This window comes from Podarcis cretensis (assembly GCF_951804945.1).
Source record: "Podarcis cretensis genome assembly, chromosome: 11".
Lineage (NCBI taxonomy): Eukaryota > Metazoa > Chordata > Lepidosauria > Squamata > Lacertidae > Podarcis > Podarcis cretensis.
Window position 1 is genome coordinate 33,755,818 of NC_137180.1, and position 23,377 is coordinate 33,779,194.

Below are 23,377 nucleotides of genomic sequence, written 5' to 3' on the forward strand. Positions count from 1 at the left end.
CTGTGTTGTCTGCAAGTTGACCTATCAAGGGTGGCCTTAGTTTAGTAAGTTCAGACTGAGCTGATTCATGATGGCTTTGGTTCCACTGAAGGCAACTTTTAATTAGTGTAAAACTGCACATTGCCCATGGCACTTTTTAGATGTAGCAAAAACAAACACAGTTTTTAAATGCACACCTAAAGTGAGCAAGCTACAAACATTTTTATCAGCATGTACTATATAGGTACAATGATAAGAGAGTCAAGAGACTCGTCAACCCAGAAATAGCTCGCAGTGTCTTCAGTGGGGCCTGCTTCCCACTAAGTTTGCGCCACAGGGGTAGGGAACCCTAACCCTCCCATCCCTGGTTGGGCTGATGGGATATGAAGTCCAACAAGAGCTGGAGAGCCACTAGTTCCCCAGGCCTGGTGTTTAAGATCAATGCTGAAGTCTACCAGTTTGACAGATGTGTTTGTCTCCTTCACATGTTATTATGTACATTCAAAAATCATAAGCACACACAAAAACAGTGTGTTTAGGAGTCATGTGTTTGTACAGTGTAACCAGAAGGTTTTGCCAGACTTGAAAAAGTGTACAAACTCCACCTTCCCCTTCTGAATCAAGGCAGAGATGTTGCACAGAACAGAAGGAAGATATTCTCCCATCCCAACAGCTACCACTGATTAACTTATGTGTGCTGCCAATATTCACATACAGAGGTGGGAAAAGACAAATGTATCATTGGAATTCCCCAGGAGGCTGCAATGAATCCGGCGAGGATAGACCTAATTTAGTTGCATGAGTAAAAGAATAAGAGAGTTGATGGGAACATTCAGAAAGCAGATCTGCATACTTTAATGCAGGACAGAGAAAAAGTTATGCAAGTCTCTACTTTGGATGTGCCACCCACATAAAATCCTATTAGCTCCCTCCTACTGGAGTCTGCTGATTGGACTAGTGTAAATATTACATGTGTACCTCAGGTACACTGAATTTTACACATCAGACACCTGAGAATTCTCCACATGAAAGGACCTAACATGACTTATTAGGATGTGGGATACTATTAAATTTCTGACTGCATGCCAAATTTTAAGCCTGTGGATCTCTCAGCACATATATCTTTCGAGATATGTTTTCCACATGTCTCACAATGATTTCCTAGTATAAAAAGTGCCTTATGTAAAAGAATAGAATAAAATGCTCTGAATTTTTATTTTTCTATTGGGGAGCAATCATTTGGGGATTTAAAGCTATTTTCCACCAAAACTTGAAGAGATCAGCTCAGTGTAAATGCTTATTCAGCGTCACGGAAAATCCCCACTAGATGGAGCTGTTTACTCGTTGCTGAACCAGGATAATAAACGTCCTTGATTAAAGGAGGTTAAGAGCTTTAATACACCGGAAAGATGTGATTCCTTTAGTGCTCAGCACAAATACCAAGGAAATCAATCACAATCTTCCCATTGCCTTCTGTGAGCTTCGTGTGCTTAATGGTATGGTGTCTCTAGCTGGGAGAGGAAACGAGAAGGAAGAACAAAGAGAGGAACTGGGTTTTTAGAGCAAGTCTTAATAAAATGCAGATTCAAGCAACTGGTTTTGTTACATCAGCAGTTTACAAAAAACAACAACAAACCATTCATCACTGAAGACTACACTCAAAAATTCCCATTTCAGACATTTGTGCCATAGTATCACAACAGGCAACAGGACCCACCCTACCATTAGACAAAGGGAGGCAGCCACTTTAGGTGGAAAATACAGGGGAGCAGGCAGTGGCTACAAGGTGCTGAGTGACAGATCTGTGTGTCCCACACAGTCTGCTCTGCACCCTCTAAGCCCAGCTGCTGCCCTCTGTTGCGGATATGGTGGAGGATGCCGTCCTGTCACAAGTGTTGAAAGATTTGACGGCCACTCCAGTCAGCTTCTGTACATTGAATGGGATGGGGTGCCACCTTGCTTTTTGCCCCAGGCAGCAAAATATCTTGGGCCAGCCCTGTCAGACAATGAAGAAACAGCCTGCCTACCTATCCATCCTACACACTTTATGGGTCTCTGTGATTAAAATGGCTTTTCCAACTTGTCACAACTATAACATGAAAAACAGCAGACAATTCAGTTAGTGTATGTCCAGCTTTGCAAAAACATAATTAACAATTTAAAAAACCCGGTTATACCAAATGGCAATCATAAAAGCAGCACCTTGCAGCCCTTCCAAAAAAACAGGAAGAGGCCAAGGAAAGCAAGAACACTTCACAGTCTCAGGACAACCACCACAAAGGCCTGTTTTTCACAGCACATATTATTGGCTCACATGGCAAGGTTGGATCTGAAGCACGCAGCTGGTATTGGGAGATGCAGTCACTGAGGTATATTAGTCTGAGTCTTTGAAGAACTGAGGAGGTTAAAACTAAGGCCTTGAACATTTATCCAATGAAAATAGGTACATCCTAAGTGGGACATTCTGGACTCAAATAAGAAACCGGGACAGCTTCTCTAAATCAGGGACGTTTCTGGAAAAGAGGGACACTTGCAGGCTACATCTGCTTCTGCCTTCTAAGATTCATTTGTTCCAGCCCAAAGATTAAAAAAAAACAAAGCAAAATGCCCATATATATGCTGCTTGAAGGTAATGGGCTACCTTGTTTCACTAAGCAAAAATTCCAAACAAATGCCTGTGTGAGTGGCCTCTTTACTAGTTTGAGCAAAATAAACACAATTTTGTCACCAAACAATATATTTCAAGTAATTATAGTGGCAGGCTTCCCCCTCCTCTTCCTCAGAGTAGGTCAAATGGGTATCTTAAATTGAAGCCGTACCAACCAAAAATGAAAATATTTGCTAAGTTTTAAAATCCTTTTATTCGAGGGTCCCGGGGGTCTTTGGCACAACAGGCTTTTTGTCTGCAGTCTGCCTACAGCACTCTCAAGCGGGGGTTGTTTGTTTTATTTAACTCTCCCAGGCAACTTTCTTCCATGGAAGGCTCACGGTCTCTCTCCCCTCCCCACCTTCCTTTATACTCTCTCTGAAAGGGGCACAGGCGCAGATTTGTGTAGGGTAAAACTAAGGAAAGAAAGAAAGAAAGAAAGAAAGAAAGAAAGAAAGAAAGAAAGAAAGAAAGAAAATGCTTTGTTCTTTTCGCATAAAGAACTTCTGTTTCCTTTTGTTGCAACATTGCCTCTTCCCATTGGCATCCTGAAAACCCATATTATAAACATGTGAAATGTGTCTGCATGGAAGGGAAGCAAAATGAGCATAGGTCTCTGGACAGTTTTAAAGTGGCAATGCGCCTGTTTCCTTGCTGCCAGCAAGCCAGGGGTGAGACACAATCTGGCTGCAGAGACCAGTCTGCTCGTTTAATAAAGCACTAATCTTGTGTAATGTGAGTGAGCTCACTGCCATACAAAGTACTAATTATCAGCAGCGTTTTCCAAAGGATATGAATAACTCCCCCCTGTGAGAAAGAGGCCCAGCGCACAACCCCGAGTAGCTGTAAGTAGTTAATCCATAACATGAATGGTTCCAGTGGACTCCTTTACAGCTTCGCCTGCTTGCAAAGGTCCCGAATAGCAAAATGGTAACCATCCAAGTTCAGTGGAAAATGTGCCAAAAACAATACCTGCTTTTTTTCTCTTTACATGGTTAGGCTTTGCTGATATCAAAGTTGGCACTCGCCAATCTAATTGAATTATTTGAAATGCAATTTCCCTACAAGGTTTTTAAACACCTCCTAATGATGTCTGAAGGGGGCTATTTACTCATGGCATGTGCATATCTTTTTCTTCTTTTTCTTTTCAAGTAATTAAAAGGGGGAAGCAGCAGAACTTTAGGAACTCAAACCTTAGAGACAGGAATTGTTTATCAACAGATGCCCCTGTGTTTATATGATAAAGGCTTTCCCCCCAGTTTGGGCAGCAACCCAGGCTTGTCAAGACTTGAATCATAAAATTCCCATGTGCTTCTAAGGAAACCCCAGGAAATCCAACAGGACTGAAATGTGAAGAACCCATGGTCAAATCCTTTTGTAGTTCAGATTTCACATGGCACCATGGCTTGTACAATGGTACCTCAGGTTAAGTACTTAATTAGTTCCAGAGGTCTGTTCTTAACCTGAAACTGTTCTTAACCTGAAGCACAACTTTAGCTAATGGGGCCTCCTGCTGCCGCCGCCTTGGGATTTCTGTTCTCATCCTGAAGCAAAGTTCTTAACCTGAGGTACTATTTCTGTGTTAGCGGAGTCTGTAACCTGAAGCGTCTGTAACTTGAAGTGTATGTAACCTGAGGTACCACTGTATAGTTAAATAATGACTTGCTTTTATTAGGGCTGCCATCATCGGAAGCACAGATTTTGGCAACATTGCTTAAGAATAACTCCAAAAAAATTGCAAAGAAAAAAAAGGGGGGAGAGATCAACAACTTTGGGCAAAACTAAAAAAAAGCTCCTGAACAACTTTTATGTCCACAGATAAAGACATTGGCAAGATTATTGTAATAATCCGCAGTTTCAAAAGAATATATAATCAAAATAGATGAATAAAAGAATAAGTTAAGTTAGAATATGCAGTAAATGATAAAATAAATTTAAGGAACCACAGAAAGAGGAGGAAGGAAGTCGAGGTTTGAAATGTTAGAACTATGATTAAACTACTGAAATGTATATAAATTAAAATTATTTTAATAATAATAATAATCAACTTTTGTGTTCAGATTTTCACTTTTGGAAATATGGCAACCCTAGCTTTAATGGGCTGGCTCACGCATAGCACTAAGCCAAGTCAGCTCTGAAGCTGAGTACTGAGCAGATGGGAAACACTAGACAAGCAGCTCTAAGCAACGGTTTGCATATTTTATAGCTGGAAGGTCACACTGTAATGTGGGGCTTCTGAACTATGGTTAGAACAAACCATGGTATGTCTAGTATATTATGTCTAGACTTTGCACAAAGCTATTATTGCTACAAAACCTGGAGCAAGGCGAATCAGGCTACAAGAGAGTCCAAGTTGGATCTGCTTGTGAGCTTTCCATGAGAACGTAAGAGTAGTCCTTCTGGCTCAAACCAAAGTCTCGCCCAGTCTAGCATTCTGTTCTCTTAGTGGACAAACCAGATGCCTATGGGAATCCCAGGAGTGGGACATATCTGGGGACACCAGGTATTAAACCTGAGACCTGAAATTCTTTTCAAAAGTGCTTGGGTCAAGAGCTGCAGCAAATTATGCCTTTACATTGGTAAGAAGTCTTAACTTGCTTTTGTTCATGAAGTTCAGTTCAGTTCATATGCAAACTCTTGCAGCAATTTTAATAAAGCTCCTTTAATGCTAAGCATGAACCCAACAGAGAGAGCTATGTTTATATAGGAAGCCCTCCTGAATTCCAGACACCTCCAGGGTGCAAGATACTAGGAACTGCATTTCTCTCCCTCTCTCTCTCCTTTTTATTCTTGGGTGGTTTTCCCAAACTTTTTTTTTTAAGCTTTTGAAAAACTTGAGGTATTACTGGTGAAATGCATGAAAGCAATTTTGTTTGGTCCATGAAGAATGATTCCAGTGTGACAGCTCGTGGTTGGCTCTGCAATGACCTAAGCATTTTTTTTCTGCAAAGCTTTGCTTGTCAATGAGTCCTCATGGATTAGAAGCTTACTCCACTTACTGGAATTATTTTTGTTAACTTCATATGCATTCCAGTCAGGGTATGAAAAAAAAATGCAGTGCACAAGTCTGGTATTTTTACAGTTGTTAATTCTGGTAAATTGCCAACAGCTGATAATTTCCATGGGAAAAAGTAACCCAAGAATTCTGAAAATGAACAGGTAGACCCTTGATTCTTAATTACACTTCTCGTCTAACACATTGATTGATGAAGTATTCAGTTAACAATATAGCAGTTGATCCTTACTTGTACAAAGGCATTGGGCAAAGACTGTACTACTGGGCAAAAGAGTGAAAAGTTGCCATTCAATGAAGTTATTAAAATGAAAACTCTACTGTATTTCAGCATGCAACTAGTTTCTCCTGATTCAAAGAAGTCTTCTCTCAAGTCTTGGTTCCAATGGGAATTTCAGGTGGAAGCTTTTTTTAAATAGGAACCATGCCCTCAGAGAACATATGTAGCAAGTCTTACAGACTTGTATATGAACATCTTCTGGTCTCTGGAACACTGCAGATTCCCCCAAGTATCTCCTTATTTAAAAATGGGTAGAAGATTAAATTGGGTAGAAGAGAAGGGCGGCCAAGATGATCAAGGGTCTGGAAACCAAGCCTGATGAGGAACAGTTGAGGGAGCTGTGCATGTTTGGCCTGGGTAAGAGGAGACTGAGAGGAGATATGGTAACCATCTTCAGCTATCTAAAGGGCAGTCACATAGAAGATGGAGCAAACTTGTTTCCTTCTGATCCAGCGACTAGGACCTGAACCAATGGATTCAAGTTACAAGATTCTGACTAAACATCAGGAAGAAATTTCTGACAGTAAGAGCTTTTCGATAATGGAATGGACTCCCTTGGAGATTTTAAAGCATAGGTTGGATGGCCAACTTTCATTGATGCTTTAGCTGAGATTCCTCGAGGTCCCTTCTAACTCTACAATTCTATCATTCTATGATTATGTTCTATAAATCTGTGATTCTGTGTGCAATTCCCTAGACTCTAGCAATGATCAAACATTTACGAGCTGTAGTTTTCAATAAGCTATAGCCACCAACTATACAAATATACCTGTTTAAAATGTCATTTCGTTTATATTTTTATTTTCTTTACGGTTCAAAAAATGGGGGAAAATGATTTTTTTGGTCAAGAAACAAATTATTTCAACCAAAATTTATTTTTCTTCTAAGATTTGAAAATAGGAGATGCTTCTCCACATGAGACAAAAGCTATCACTACAGCTAGAAATTAAATATTGAATGGTTTGGAAGTGCTATGCGATTGTTCTTGAGCTCAGGTACATCTCCCCCCCCCCCAACTGTTACCACCCTGGGGCTTTCTCCCTCCGCTCATTTGCCCTTCCCAGTTTAACCAGTTGGAGCAAAGCTTTATGATAGAGAATCCTTGGACTTCAAAAACAGCTGGACTAGATAATCTGTTTCCTCCAATTCTATAAAACACAATTCTAAAAATGTAATTGCCAGTTCTTGCCAAACAAATTGCCTTACATGGACAGAATGAGAAAGCTGAGGACTTCCTCAATAACTTCATGAAAAAGATATGCACTGAAGCAACCCCAAAGCACATTCTATAATTTGCCATGGTAGTTTCCCATTAAAATGTTCTGTTCCTATGAAGAGGAAGAAAAAACCAGGAAAAGGAGAAAAACAAAAGCAGAAGTGACAGAAGAGAATTTCTGAAGACAAAGCTGACAGCTGAAAATATTTCATTGTTGCAATTCATAATTTATTTCAGAACTCTGTGTTGGATATATTCATTCATTTATCTGTCTGTCTTGCCTGCTAATTACACTTCCATATCCCACATTTTAAAATATATGTTATCTTCTGCTTTTCTTCCATCATGGAGCCCAAGAAAACATACAGGCAGTTTCAAAGCTATCACCCATCTAGGCACTGACTAGATGTATCAGCAAGATTGTGCCTTTAGGCCAGTGTGGGATTATTCTTTCAGAAAGCATCATAGTGACATACACTGGATATCCCAGATGGGTACAATCCACAGTGAAGCCTCTTTTGTTTGTTAGGCATCACTGCACTGGTTTCCCAGGGTGTGGCTGCTGTGACATTGCTAACAGCTTCTGGGAACCACAGGTGACAGCTGAGTGCAGCGTGGGGACCAAAGGTGGACAAACTACCCCAGAAGGAGCACAAAATGTCCACCCCCACCCCTGGGAGTACTACCACTCTCCTATCTATAGCAGGGATAGCTAACCTGTGACCCTCAGTGTTGGACTCCAGCTCTCATCAGCCTTGACTGCTGGTTATGCTGGCTGGGGATGATGGGAAATAGAGTCCAGCGACATCTAGAGGGTTGCAGGTTAGCCACTCTGGTATACAGAATAGCAGAGTTTTTCAGAAAAATACACAATAAGTCATTGCTTAATAAAACAACGCAAGGAACTATCAAGTGAACTTGTTACTCCCTTCAATTCTATAACCTGTGTCAGAATTCAGCTCAAAACACACTGCACACTCATTAATTAGTTGGAAAGTTGGAAAAAGCTGTATCAAAATGTGCAGATAAGATGTACAGTGGTACCTCGAGTTACAGACACTTCAGGTTACAGGCGCTTCAGGTTACAGACTCCGCTAACCCAGAAATAGTACCTCGGGTTAAGAACTTTGCTTCAGGATGAGAACAGAAATCGCATGGCGGCGCGGCGGTGGCAGCAGGAGGCCCCATTAGCTAAAGTGGTACCTCAGGTTAAGAACAGTTTCAGCTTAAGAACGGACCTCCAGAACAAATTAAGTTCTTAACCCAAGGTACCACTGTAGTCTCAGCTCTTGACACCCTACCAATGAAGAGGGCAAGCTTATACAGCCATGGTAGACTTCTTTGCTACTTCTCATATACCCTAGTCCCCTGCCTTCCTCCTCTCCAAACTCTCACACAACATTTCCCCATCCCTTTAAATAAAAAAGGATGCACAGAATCGTAGAATTGTAGTGTTTGGAAGGATGGCGGGTTAAAATTATATTCATTGCAACTAGTGGAAGTTGGGACCAGTTCTCTTTTGCTGAGTGAGCTGGGAAGGCAGGAAGTTTACATAAGAAATGAATAAGAGCACTGCTGGATCAAAATGAAGATCAGTCGAGTCCAGGATCATGTTTCCCACAGTGACCAGCAATACATCTGTGGGAAACCCCGGCAAGACCTGAGTGCAATAGCATCTTCTGCTGTTATTTCCATGCAACTGATATTCAGAGGCATGCTGTTTAACACTTTGGGATGCATAAAATACTAGTCATGCTTAGAAGATATCCATTAATGTTAGCAATGACTGAATTAAGTTCTATTGATTTCAGTAGAACTACTCTAATCACTGCTAAGTCTGGCTTTAATCCTGTTTGTATAAGCTGGAAAAAGCATAAACGTTATTGATTGTTTCTATAGAAAAGAAGTGGAGGGAAGTGGTTAACAGAAAGGAAGAAAAAAATGGGATAGAGATCAGACGGAAAGAGGTCTGTTGGCAGATGTCCTTATCCTGCTCATCAAATGCCTTCTTTTCCTCATCTCAAAAAAGAAGCTAAAAATTTAACACTCGGGTTTGTTCAAAAGCCTGAATTAGGATTTCATTTCCTGGAGTCAGAAGATTGGTTCCATGCCATTCTTGGCTCTCCCACCCTGAGGTTTATCACATGTTTAATACTGACTAGCTTGAAGACAGGCTGATCTTGCGAATACAATTCTTGGAGTGCTAGAATGCATTCAATCATGAAAGGGTGGGGGGAGGATAAACATGGTAAGTGGAGAACAAGGCCATTCAAGCCCACAATACAGACAGAATGTGTGAGGCTTCCAAGAATGAGGAAAAAAAGGGGTGGGAGGGTGCCCTGGGGAGAAACAGGCTCTCTCCTGCCACACGCCAAGAGAAACTACTCCTCAAGGCACAATAAAGCACATTTGTTCCAGCAATAAAGTATGTCAGCAATATAGCACATTTAAAGAAGGAAAGAGTTGCTCCCCTTTTTCATTTTCTACACTGTCACCTGCAGCAAATAGCAGCTCTTAAAGAAAAGGTCCTTCAAACACATGCACACACACAAAGCCGCTCAAACCCTCTGGTAAACTCTACATGGTAATCAATCAAGGCGGATTCTTCAGTGACTTCTTTCTGAAGCTGCCATGTGTGATAGTCAGAAGTGATGCCAGGAGTCCTGACAACAGAAGGCAAATAGGAAGCGTAGCCCCAGTATCTGTGCACAATCCACAGGCTAAAAATCATATACATTTCATATGGAAAAAAGGTATTTTTGACTTGGATGAAACAAAACCCTGTTTTAAAAAGAAAGGGGCAGCTGAGTGAGCAGCAGTTTTATTTGCTTAACTTTTGAATTTATGCGGTATTTTGTTGCAAAGCATCTGCACTTAGGTCGGAAAGTGAACCGACTTCAGTTCACACTAATCAATCTGAGAATGTTCCACACCATCCCAGTTAGGGCCTAGCTACATGTGGCAGGAATAAGGCGCCATTAGTAATCATGCTGTAGCTTTTTAAAAAAAGAGCAGGAATTGTTCCAAGGAGCACAATATGGGGTGGAGGGCAGATTTAAGCTTCCCCTCCCACACCAAGGTATCAGAGAAAATCCACACCACCACAGCAATTTGTGTTAGGATAAAAATTCATGTTGATATCATTTAAGCCCTTAGAAAAAAATAGAACATGGAAGACTTCATTCTCCAAAGCAGAATGAATGCAAGGCAAGGACTTCAGTGTGGGACGTTGGGTGCCTATTCTCGTGGCTGCAGGTTGGCAGCCTTTGTGCAATGCAGCTGGGACTATAGGAGCCTCAGTGGTTTGTATTCAGGGGGTCCAGATGCTAGCCCCCCCCCCCCCCGCATGCGCAATTTCCAGCGTTTGTGGCTGCGCAGGCGCAATTTCCGGCACCGCAGAAACAAGTCTCCATGCCACGCTGCACCAGTTTAGCACAGCGTGCAGGGACTCGCTGAGCGGGCAGCTCGGCTCCGGGGCTGGTAAAACGACCCCCATGGGCCACTTGTGGCTCATGGGCCTTAGGTTGCCGACCTCTGATCTAATCTGAATCCCTCCTAATTTAAGCAAATGCCTAGAGGAGGTGCAGCTAACCTGACGCCCTCCAGAAGTTGCTGGAGTACAACTGCCGCCATAATCTCTGGTCATTTGCCATGCTGGCTGGGGCTGATGAGAGTCTTGGTTTGGAAATATCTGGAGAGCCACAGTTTATCTGCCGTTTGCATAAAGCCCATACAATGGTTGTGTATAAGCTACGTTTTTAAGCTGCTATGGAAACCGCTACCACCATTTCTCTTACTTATTATACAAGCAAAAGACATGTCTTTGTCCCAGGCATGCAATCTAATTCAGTTGGGTGGGGCAACAGTAGAAAAGAGTATGGGCAAATGCTAAGATGGAATAAATTCAAGCATATGCCACTTTATTTTAGTTGGAGGTTGAGGGCAAAAGGATTAAGGGAAGAGGTAAGTTTTGAGCTGGAATTTGAAAGAAAGACTGGACCTGGAGTAAGGAAAGTTATGTACAAACACGTGAAGTGTCACACTCACCGGGGCTCAAATCCAAAACTACCTTGGCGTTATTATTGCCTGCCCTACATTACAATAATAAGAACACCATACCATAGCAAATCAGGCTGGTTGTTTGCTAGGATATAGTTTTCTCCATTGTTCTCGCAGTCTGACCTATTTTCTTTTCTAAGAAGCAGTGTCACAAACAACTGAAACGTTTTCCAGATACTGTTTTATAGGTCTCTTACCAGCACGCTGCCATCAGTCCAGCGGAAGTCACTCTCATACATCTTATCGTTTAGGCCAATCCACTGGTAATCATGTCCTATTCCTAAAAGGAAACAGAACCAGTGATTTTTTTTAACCAACTTTCCCATAAAAGGGAATTATCTCAAAATGAAAGTATTTTCATAGACTTGAATTAGCCTTCCTGTGTGTGCTTCAAAATGATTATTTTTTCACAAAGAAAATAAATGAATATCTGCAGTGTGCTCCAGCTTTTTATAACTGAAGTTATTTATTTTTAAAAAATCACATTACCACCCGCCCCCCAATGATTTCATATTTTGCTGCTGACTACTCTTAAAGAGTTGGATAGTTGGTTTGCTTTTCAGATGGCTGTATATGATAAAATGCTTGACACTCACCAGTATTTGAACAGGCTTGTTTAGTTTGTTACACTTAAAGAAGTAAATCTTCTCAATGCCCTTATGGTATCAGACTAATAATTTATCTATGAAAACAGGGGGTGGAATTCGACATAGTACTAAGGCAATTGTTCCATCAGTGCAAGAGTGCCAAATGTACTGCTCTGTTTTCTTTTGGACCACATCAGTGAGGATGAGAGGGGGGTCTTGTTGTCTGGACAGTCCAGGACCTTCATACATATTGTCCAGGCTTGTACCCCGAGGAAGTCACTTTGCTGTTGCTAGCACAGTAATTTGATTTCACCCCCGAAGGCACACTGTCTCTTGAGACAGACAAATGCCAACAACTACAAGGATTTCTGCAAGGAAATCTCCTCTCATCCCCTATTCCTGCATGCCCCCTAAAACTGTTCTAAGGGTTCTCCCAAGTCCCTCAAGAAGATTTGAGGAGGGTGTGTAAGAGGGGGGGAGGGAGGGTAAGTGGAAATCCTCATGATGATAGTACTGATTAGTAGATTACCACCCATGGTCACTCATCTTGATCACTATTGTTGGCATTTGCTGTTATTTTATACAGTCCCTGAATACAAATGTCCAATGACTGTGCTGATTTCACACATACTGTGATCCAGCAACTTCAGTGCACATGCGGGTGCTCCATTGCGTATTTTGCACCCTCATGTATCAGGCTGTCCAGCTCTTTAGAGTTGGAGAATGATGTGAGTAGATGACAGTAATTTAACCATTTTGTTATGTACCACAAATTGTATGTAGAATATTCCCTGGAAGAGGTAAAAAGAGTGTGTCACATTTGTATGAGCACATAGAAGTTGAATAATGCCCAATTGAAAACATTATATTTATATATATTATGCTGATTGTATTTTCTTGTTTAATATAAAAAACAGAAAATGCAATAAGCTACAAATAATGAAAATGACCACCATAATATTTCCTTCTTAATTTTCCTAGTTATTTCTAATGTTTTACTGTGCAGTGCTGGTGTGCCGATTTTTCTTTCCAGGGATGCATATCCTCCTGAAGCAATTTTTAGAAACATTTGAAAGGAAGGATGTGCCAAATGACTTGGCAGAAAATCAACAACCTGGTGACTTCTCAGAAGACAACACAAACCCAGAACGAACATGTGTTTTCTTCCAAGAACATATTCAGGGAATGAACATCTTACCCAAACATTAACACAGCTAATGATGATCATTTTGAAATGAACCTCATGTGCATTAGCCTGGAATGACAATTTTGATTTTCAGATAGCACCTGGGACTGCAACCAATGTCAGCCACTTGTAGTAGAACGCAAAGTGACTGATGCAGGCGTTCTTGCGGGCAACAATATTTTTAAAGTGCCCGGAGATGAGACTGTCTAAACAGTGAACCTAAAATAAAATTAAAACATCGGAATAAAATGCCTCACTTAATTCTTCTTCTAATGTCTTTTTCTCATGAACTAAATTCTTTAGGATTGTAAAAGATGAATCCCTCCAAAGATCAGCCATTTCTCCCACTCTAGCTAATGAGTTTGGCAGATCCTTAGAGCTGGGCTGAAAGGAACAAAGTAGCGGTCAAGGACAAAAGGTCCTCTTTTAAAAAGGATAAACGATAACACACATTTCAGAAAGCAAAACATAAAATAAAATATTTGGAGGCCTGGTGGATATTTTATTTTACAGCCATTTCCACTGCCTCTGCATCCTCAAGCACAGCGTTGGATCAAAATGCCACATACGGTTCACAAAGAGCTGTTCTTCATGAGACAGGATGCTGGTCAGATGGGCTCCCTGGAGGCGGCACTCTCTCTCTGCCGCGTCCCATGTGCGCCGATGAGCAAAGTATTTGTAGCACTGCCCTTGGAACTTGTGCCATCCGTAATCACAGGTTTCGGTATCTGCAACAAACAATTGCAAAACTCTTATTGTAAACATGGGTTGGCAATGCCCAGGGGCTGCCCATTGGCAGAGCCAACGCTGAAATGCCCAAAATGAAACATTCAGTGACAAGGGGAGCAGACATTCTGCATACAGAAATGCTCAAATGCTTCACTCAAAAAAAATAAACCAAGTCTGTGAATAACATTTATGTCATAAGTGTGTGCCTTCTGCAGATTGTTGTTTGGAAAATATTAAATAACATCAACATTAAGGAGAGGGGGGAGACCATGGTTGTGAACAGCATAAAATCAGCAATAAAATTGCAACCATGACACAAATACAAAATACATTACACATCAGCTTAATACACTGAAACAGCTGGATCACCCCTCAGGGTAAAGCCTGGACAAACAGGTGAATTTTAGGCAGGAGATCAAATGCCAATACTGTAGGTATCAGGCTGATGTTCACTGAAAGCATATTCCAAATAACATGCAGCTACCACACCCAAGAAAAGACCCTGATGTTGGGAAAGATGGAGGGCACAAGGAGAAGGGGACGACAGAGGACAAGATGGTTGGACAGTGTTCTCGAAGCTACCAGCATGAGTTTGACCAAACTGCGGGAGGCAGTGGAAGACAGGAGTGCCTGGTTTGCTCTGGTCCATGGGGTCACAAAGAGTCGGACATGACTAAACGACTAAACAACAACCACACCCAAGGCCCTGATCTTAGTGAGCATAGAATGAATCACAGGAGCAAACTAAGAGCATCTCTTTGATGTCCAACTTTGAAGAAGAAATTGTGCAAGACAAGGAAGTGGTCTGGAGAAGTGAATTTTACTGAGGGTTGGAAAGTTAAGGTCCACTGGCAGAGATAACAATGAACTGACAGGTAACCTTATTACACCCAAAAGCTCTGACCCATAAACATAAAAAGAGCTTCCTGAGGACCACAGCTCCCAAGGAAGTTGTATGCTTTCACCCAGGGAATTCTTCATCTGGGAACAACCTGGAACCCCCTGTGCTGAGCAAAGCCCAGGAACCAGCTAGATTTAGAGATAAGGATGTGTTAGGCTACCAGTCCAGACATCAGCAGCCAAGATCTAATGGGCTCTGAGCCTGCAGAAGTATCCGATGCCTTAAACAGATGGAAATGGAGATGTTCAAGACTTCAAGGAAAAATTCCTTGGGAGTAATGGTCTTCTCCTGAGTAAGGTCTTCCTTCTCCACTTCTCTTTGACAACAGTTGATAGAATTCAGCAGGACTTGGGCAATCCTTTTCTACCAGAAATGTGCCTTGATTCTAAGCCACTGCTTGCCCGAAATCATACCTTGCCTGAGCCCTCATTTGAAATACTTCTTGTCTGGCAACAGACCTCAGACTGGCCTTGGATTGGTTGCTGACTGTGCCCACAATAGCTCCCTTATCTGGAAGTTCCCTTGAGACCCAGGACCCAGCTAGGACAGCAACTAAGGCTGAAGATCTAATCACAGGCAGTGGCTCTCACTACACTAGAAGCAGGACACTTTCTCATCGAACAGTGTACAGGTTGCTTCTTCAGCAGAGGAAGCTGCTGCAGTTACATCTTCAAAGAAAGCTATTTGCATATAGAGCTTTTTGGATTTGGGCCATGGCTTGTATGTTTTCCAGATGCATACACTCAGCCATTAGCGCTAGAAAGCAGAAAGGAAATTCTACACCAGATGCCAGATACCACATTCCACGTGGAATTGCAAAGAAAAATGGAACAACCTCATCTGTGTCATTTAACGGCTTAAAAGACTGTGATATCATTTTTGTTGGGGTTCAGAACTTACTGGGTTAATTTTGTTCTGAGTTGTGCCTCCCATTCTGACGTTTGAAAGGAGGGAGGAGCTCTACTTGTTTGTTCTCTCTGTGTCTCTGAGAGAGCAGGACGCCATGAATGCTAGCAGTCCAGGAGAATCTGAGAAATGCTGAGCTGTAAATATTTGCTGCAATAAAGAACTGATGAATTTGGACATACACAGTGCTTGGTGTGTTTGGATCTGAAGCAGACTGCAACGGTTTTGATCCGCTGTGTTTTTACTCTGCAAGGCGAAACCGGAGAAGAAGAAGGTCTGAGCGCAGCTTGGCTGGGAAGCGTGCCGGACCACTGGGGCTAATTGGGGCCATAAAGCAATTAGCTAGCCAGTGCAATTAAGATCTTATCAGATTTCGTCACAGGTTATGGATGACCTAATTACCGCTAATAAAACTGTTGCTGTGAGTCTGCCGGTGAGCTTTGAAGTTTGAAGTCAGCTTGGCATTAGCTGGAAGACGCTACTGAAGCGGCAGAGGTCTGCGTTCTGTGTTTTGCCTGCTGCAGAGAGGCAAGAGTTGCTCAGAGCTGAGAGAGCAGCTGAAGAATCGGGTGCCGGAGGGCTGACTGGTGACACGTGAGTACAGCTGGGGCCCCGGGAAAGAGGAGAAAATGGCAGACAGCCATGAGTCATTTGTAGTCCCGTTTGAAAAATTGGACGGCAAAAATTGGCAAGAGTGGAGCAGAAGGCTGAAGGCATGGCTGGTAGCGAAGGGGCTGTGGGAGGCTGTTCAGGGACCTCCACTACCCACACCAGCGGCAGGAGCTTCAGCTGCAGAAATTGCAGATGCTCGTGCTTCACAGAGAAAAAACCACAAAGCCCTGGGAGCTATTGTGCTTAGTGTGGATGGCTCACAGCTGCCTTTGGTAGAGGGGCTGGAGAATGCATGTGAGGCCTACCAAGCGTTGGAAAGGGTGCACCACAGAACCACGGCTGGGGCAAAAATACACACCACCAGACGCTTGTTTGAGATGAAGTTACGTCCTGGGGATAGCATCAGGAAGCATGTAACTGATATGCTGGCTGTGTTTAACCAGCTGAGACTGTTACAAGTCAACTTCTCAGAGGAGCTGAAAGTGTACATTTTGCTCAGCTCTCTGGACAAGAGTTATGATAATCTGTGTCTAACTCTGGAATCGATGGATCCCCAAACGCTGACTTTGAATTACGTCACAGGACGCTTATCAGATGAAGAAGAGCGCCGCCACAGAGAGGGCAAAGCTGGCACCGGGGGCTCTGGGTGTAAGGGCGGAGCCAAGCCAGCGGAATACACGGTCCAGGCTTTTTCCGTTCGTCGTTGTTACATCTGTAATTCGACTGAACATCTGCGTCGCAACTGCCCCCACCGGAGCAGAGAGGCAAGGCAGGATGTTGCCAAGGTCACTTCCCACGGGAACCAGCCAGGTTTCCATGGCAACCAGACGTGGAGCTGAGCAGAGCGGACGTGCTAAACGCGAAGAGGAAGCTTATCAGCTGGCTGCCAGTATGGTTTTGTTTGAGAACAACTCTGAGAGACACACTAATTTTCGTTTTTTAATCGACTCAGGAGCTAACTGCAACCTGATCTCAGAGACCCCTGCAGTCGAGATGTGGAATTGCAAGGCAATTCCGGCTGGAAAAACTGTTCAGTTTGCAAGTGGGGAAAAGAAAAATGTAAATAACATTGCAAATGTCTTTTTTTCTGTTTTGCAGGAGCAGATGGAAGTTTGCATTGTGCCAGGAGTGCAACACTGTATTTTATCTGTGCCTTATTTGTTGAAAAAGGGGTTTAAGGTTTGCTTTGAACACGATGTTTGTACAATCTCCAAAGGAGGGAAGCAACTCTGAGAGAGCAGGACGCCATGAATGCTAGCAGTCCAGGAGAATCTGAGAAATGCTGAGCTGTAAATATTTGCTGCAATAAAGAACTGATGAATTTGGACATACACAGTGCTTGGTGTGTTTGGATCTGAAGCAGACTGCAACGGTTTTGATCCGCTGTGTTTTTACTCTGCAAGGCGAAACCGGAGAAGAAGAAGGTCTGAGCGCAGCTTGGCTGGGAAGCGTGCCGGACCACTGGGGCTAATTGGGGCCATAAAGCAATTAGCTAGCCAGTGCAATTAAGATCTTATCAGATTTCGTCACAATTTTAACATTTCATAGGGGAAAAAACAGCATAAATGAAGGTGCAAGCCCTGCACACACTTGGGCGTCTGATCCACTTTAATTCCTTTAGCAAAACTATACCCTACGCTTGGTAGTTAAAGGTCACTTATTCCCCCCATTAACCATTGTTGAGTGATACAGTTTTAAACATACAGGGCTGGGAGGGACTTCCTGCACTCACACTCCATGACTAAACAAGCTCTAATCACAGCTAATGATCAAAACCCATTGTAATATCATTCAGACAACATGATTCACTGAGCAGAGATTAGCTGAGGATAGTCAGATTTACCCAAGTAATGTACATCTCAGTGAAGCCAATGGCAAAGTTTCCATTGATTTAATTCATCTCCACCGTGCAAATAGATTTTGAAGTAGATAAAGGCAGAGGCACAGATTTCAGATTTAACTGTGAAGAAAATTCATTCCTGATTCCTAACACTTTGAAAATGGAGACTCGAGGAAGTTCACTTCCATAATAAAAGTGATGCATGAAGACTATTGTCAACAAATACTCAAAAACACTGCAGCCCACACCCTGACAAAGTTAGTCATGACTATGAGTCAAGAAAAGTGACATAGGCCAGCAAGCTGTACTCTTTCACATCTCCACATGTCTTCCTGATGCACATGTAAAGTGGTGTGTGTGTGTCTGTGTGTGTGTGTGTGTGTGTGTGTGTAAATAATGTTTGCATCAAGTGGGTAAAGGGAGCAAAATCCCATCTAGAGCAGAGGGTCTTGGTTTTTTCTTGGAGGTTTTTCTTTTCTCACTCCTCCCACAACGGAAAAGAAAACCACTTTGCCGAACTTTCTCATGTTTCCCTCTGCTATTTCTTTGTTATGGTCACCATTTCCTCTCTTCCACACCACACATAGACACACAATGCCCTGGGTATGTCCACGGTATTGTGGAGGGTGTGAAGTCGCACTGTAGCCTCTTGAGGGGGAAAAGCCCCGCACTGAGAAACTGTAGGAGAATTTCTCCTCTCTACAGAGAAATTCAGTGCATGGTCTGCCCCTGCCCAACTCCACCCTATTCCCCAACATCTCTTCCCACACACAGGATGGAGATTAATATTGAGAAACTACACTCGTGTCAGATTTGGCCCCTCCCCCCCCCCCCCCATCTTATCATGCTGTGTTCGAATGTTTGAAGCACTTCCTACACACAAGGCCTAAAATCAGAAATGAGCTCGGTGGGCAGAATTATTACTATTTTTAAGCAACAGGTCACACTATGGGAGGGGCAATGGCTTTGTTCACCTCCTTTGTCATGTAAAAAAAGAAAAGATGCCCCCACTTCTCAATTTTCTGTATGTGAAAAGGGAAGAAACATGAATATAATACACATGGCTGCACACGTAGTTTGGTTCTAAATCTCATTGAAAGCAATGGGATTCGAGTCAGCTGCAACTGATTTGTTCCACTGGTTTCATGAATAACTTTAGTTGGGCTGGGCCTGTGTGCTAGGTTTTAACATTGCAACAGGACACACAAGTTATAACTAGTGAGAAAGGAAAATTAGATCCAGGTGGATTTCTGGCCCTAATATGGAAGGGTCTTGTGTTTTTCCCCACAGCCTTCATAAAAAAAAACATTATTTGCGTTTTTCATTTTGGCAATGCGGTCTTTAAGAACTGATGACTGAAAATAGCCATGGAAAAAAATAACTGTTGTTGTGCATGTTGTTGTGCAGTTCACAGATGCAAAGCTGGAGTACTACCTCAACAGAGATTAAGACCAGCCAAACAATAATAAAAAGGCCCCTGGAGGGGACCTTTTTAAATATATTAAATAAATTTAAGGGATTATTTTCTGAAGGCAGCTGTAAAACTAAAACATAAAATATTGAAATGCACGTTGTCTATCTTCACGTGACAGATGGTCCCGATAAGAACACACAGTAGAAAAGCGTTTGCATCAGCCTATAATTCAATTTTGCTAAAGAGAAGCAAACATGAAGCTTGGCAGCGTAGCACATTTTAATGGCTTCGTGTCAATTACACTGCCAGTACCGCAGAATCCCAGAGTGGAGCTGACAAGTGGCATAAAATTCCACTGCTGCTTTGGGTTGTGCCTGAGCCCTTTACAGATGTGCTTTTTTAAAAATCATGCTTTAGGGTGAAGGGATGGTTCAAATCCAGTGAGGATCTACACTGAGAAAAAGAGTTCCATTCTAGCCTACTTCCTAACACAAGCAGTTTCTAGGAGAAGGGATATTTGGATATTTGTGGATGTTTCAACATATAACTTTCTACCAGCATTCCAAAATGGTACAGTCCCTGCAGAGCTCCACTGCACCTTCTTTCCACAAGGTTGCACTCTACTAAATTCTGCCCACTGAAATTGATGTACCCAAGTTAACCATGTCCTTCCATTTGAATGGGTTTATTCTAAGCAGGACTGACATTAGATACAACCCATAGGATGGTGCTAATGTGAGGTCCATATACAAAAAGAGGTCTTAGGTTTTTTTAAGTACCAAAGAGCCTGTTAGACTAGATAATCCACAAAATTTCCTGAATCAGTGAATAATTTAGATACAAATAATAATAATCCAACGCGACCCATGTGCATAGAGATGCTTTCTTTTACAACATTCTGGGCATTCATAGTTAAAATGTATTATATAAGAATTGAAATGCAGCTTAGCATGTTTATGGTGTTTTAAAAGCTGTTTCACTAAACCCAGGAGTCATTATAGTGCAGCAGTTCATTTTTATTTATGGAGGACGGGTGTTTTATATATTCACATCATCTCTTTACGATAACTTCAGCATGGATATTATTCTTCAGACGTATCTAAGTTATACTGTCTAGAGATTCTGAGCAGAGTTGCTTTTAAAAAATTGTTTTAGAGCTGTTGGATTGTTGTTTTTAACTGTTGCAACAAACATTTGACTATAACCCTTGTCTTGTTTTAAAAGGCCTCTGAAAATGCAAAAAAAGCAAAGTCTGAACCACAATTACTATCAAAGTCAGTGGGGTATAGTAGATAAAGCATTGGACTTAGACTGAGACCGAGGTTGAAATTGCCATGAAGTTTACTGGCAAGTCACTTTTTAGCCTACTTTACCTTAAAGGGCTGTTCTTAGGATAAAAACAGTATTACTTCATGGATGCATCTCTGATGTCCTTTGGGGAAACATGGAATACAAAATGTGGTAGGTAATGGATAATTCCATTAACATGTCAACCTGCAGACCCATTTTTAAATTTCTATATAAAGTGGTACCTCTGGATGCAAACGGGATCCGTTCCGGAACCCCGTTCGCATCCAGAGCAGAACGCAAACCGCGTCTGCGCATGCACGGGTCACGATTTGCCGCTTCTGCACATGCGCGTGACGTCATTTTGAGCGTCTGCGCATGCGCGAGCGGCAAAACCCAGAAGTAACGTGTTCCGGGTTGCCGCAGAGCGCAACCTGAAAACGCTCAACCCGAAGCGACTTTAACCCGGGTATGACTGTATACTGTATTTTTCGCCCCATAGGACGCACTTTCCCCCTCCAAAAATGAAGGGGAAATGTGTGTGCGTCCTATGGGGCGAATGCAGGCATTCGCTGAAGCCTGGGGTGCGCACCGACCCCTCTCGCTCTCCAGGCTTCAGGAAACTCTCCGCAAGGCGCGGGAGCCTGGCGCTGGGCTCTCACGGCTTGCAGAGAGTTGCCTGCATGCCGAAGGCTGGGTGCGCTGAGCTTCGCGCAGCTCTCCGCAAGGCGCGGGAGCCCGGCGCTGGGCTCCCACGGCTTGCGGAGAGTTGCCTGTTATGGGGGCTGGGGTCGGAGGAAGCTCGGGCTTCCCCCGCCCCAGCCCCGCGCCTGGGGGGGAAATAATTGTTTTTTCCTTTTCCCCCCACCAAATAAAACTAGGTGCGCCTTATGGGACAGTGCGTCCTATAGGGCGAAAAATACAGTAGTTAACATGTTCTGTATCATTTGAGAGATAATTTTCCAAAGTTTCAAGATCTGGCAACAATTTTTCAAAATGACATTTTACACATGAGTAAAACAACCAGAAGCATGACATGCAAGATTACTAAGAATTTCTCTCTTTTTTCTTTTTTAAAAAAAATTTGGTTAAATACCTCTCTAAGAAAATAGAGAATTGGTTGATGATCCATCACTGCAGAGATAGTTTTGCTTTTTATTTGGTGAAATGACAATAAATTTTATGTTGGGGGGGGAATTCAGATGAGTTTAGGACAGTAAAACTTAGGTTGCTTGATCATGTTATGTTAGTCACAAAAACACATACTTTTATTCCCTCAATAAAAGAAAATAAACATGTTTTGCCTTTTTCTCTTCTTTGAGGTTCTTAACATTAAGAAAATGTGGTAAGATATTAACTGAAATGTGCTTTACATGCAACATTTCTTGTGACCAACCTACCACCACAATTATGTATAAATGTTGTCATGTGTGTCATTTAAACCTCTTTCTAGGACTGTCATATTTTCTTCCCTGAGAATTTAATCATTATTAAGGGAGAAATCCTATGCAGAAGAAACTGCCATAAAGCAAGCTGGTGTAAATTAAGCCATAGCAAAGTTACACGAGATCCAAATTCTGGTGGAATCTACACACATATTAAAAACGCTATGAAAACGCTTTTTCAAAAAACATTTTGAAAAATACATAGAATTTGGCATAGCTCACTGTCACCATCTAGTGTCACATTTGCATATTGCACTTTACAACACATTTAAAATGTCCTATTTGCAGCTAAAGGTAAAGGTAAAGGTACCCCTGCCCGTACCCCTTGCCAGACTCTAGGGTTGTGCGCTCATCTCACTCTATAGGCCGGGAGCCAGCGCTGTCCGCAGACACTTCCGGGTCACGTGGCCAGCGTGACAAGCTGCATCTGGCAAGCCAGCGCAGCACACGGAACGCCGTTTACCTTCCCGCTGGTAAGCGGTCCCTATTTATCTACTTGCACCCGGAGGTGCTTTCGAACTGCTAGGTTGGCAGACGCTGGGACCGAATGACGGGAGCGCACCCCGCTGCGGGGATTCGAACCACCGACCATGCGATCGGCAAGTCCTAGGCGCTGAGGTTTTACCCACAGCGCCACCCGCGTCCCTAAGACCTCTGTTCAACAGCATGGCTGCTGCTGCTGCTGTTCTGCCTAAGCCTGGTAGAAGGAAAACAAGTCTTTAAAATAGTGTTATGCAGCAGGCTGCCGGGTCACATGGCTGAACTGAGCAGGCATGACATGCAGCCTAAGTCCCCCCCCCCCGGTTGCGTTCCTGCTATCCCCCCAGAATGCCCCTTTTCGGGGGCTTACATTGGCCTTGATTCAGCCAGGTGAGTCCCAGCTGAGCAAGTTGCACTTCTGGATCTTTCACTGAGCTAGGGACTTAATGTTGATCTGCTGCCCCCTAAGTTGCCTATTCCAGCAGACCTTGCCAGGGCCTATTATATGTACCATCAGTGTAGACCATCTTACACAGTTTTACAAAAGGAGACAAGTGGTACAATCAAGAAGCTTACAGTCTGAAAGATCAGTCAAGCAAGGGAAGGTAGATATTGTTGGGATTCAGAACTTACTGGGTTAATTTTGTTCTGAGCTGTGCCTCCCATTCTGACGTGTGGAAGGAGGGAGGAGCTCTACTTGTTGTTCTCTCTTGGTCTCTGAGAGAGACGGACGCCATGAATGCTAGCAGTCCGGGAGAATCTGAGAAATGCTGAGCTGTAAATATTTGCTGCAATA

The 23,377-nt window shown here is 42.8% G+C and overlaps 1 protein-coding gene across 3 annotated transcripts in view; it reads right to left on the bottom strand.

Annotated features, from left to right (window-relative positions):
- VCAN (versican) overlaps positions 1 to 23,377 on the bottom strand; it is a 133,370-nt gene that overhangs the window by 13,069 nt on the left and 96,924 nt on the right. For all 3 annotated transcript variants that reach the window (XM_079995252.1, XM_079995254.1, XM_079995253.1), the window contains 2 exons: positions 13,537 to 13,695; positions 11,392 to 11,474 (listed from right to left, as the gene is read on the bottom strand). In XM_079995252.1, the coding sequence (XP_079851378.1) occupies positions 11,392 to 11,474; positions 13,537 to 13,695 (242 nt within the window). The remainder of the gene's footprint in view (positions 1 to 11,391; positions 11,475 to 13,536; positions 13,696 to 23,377) is intronic.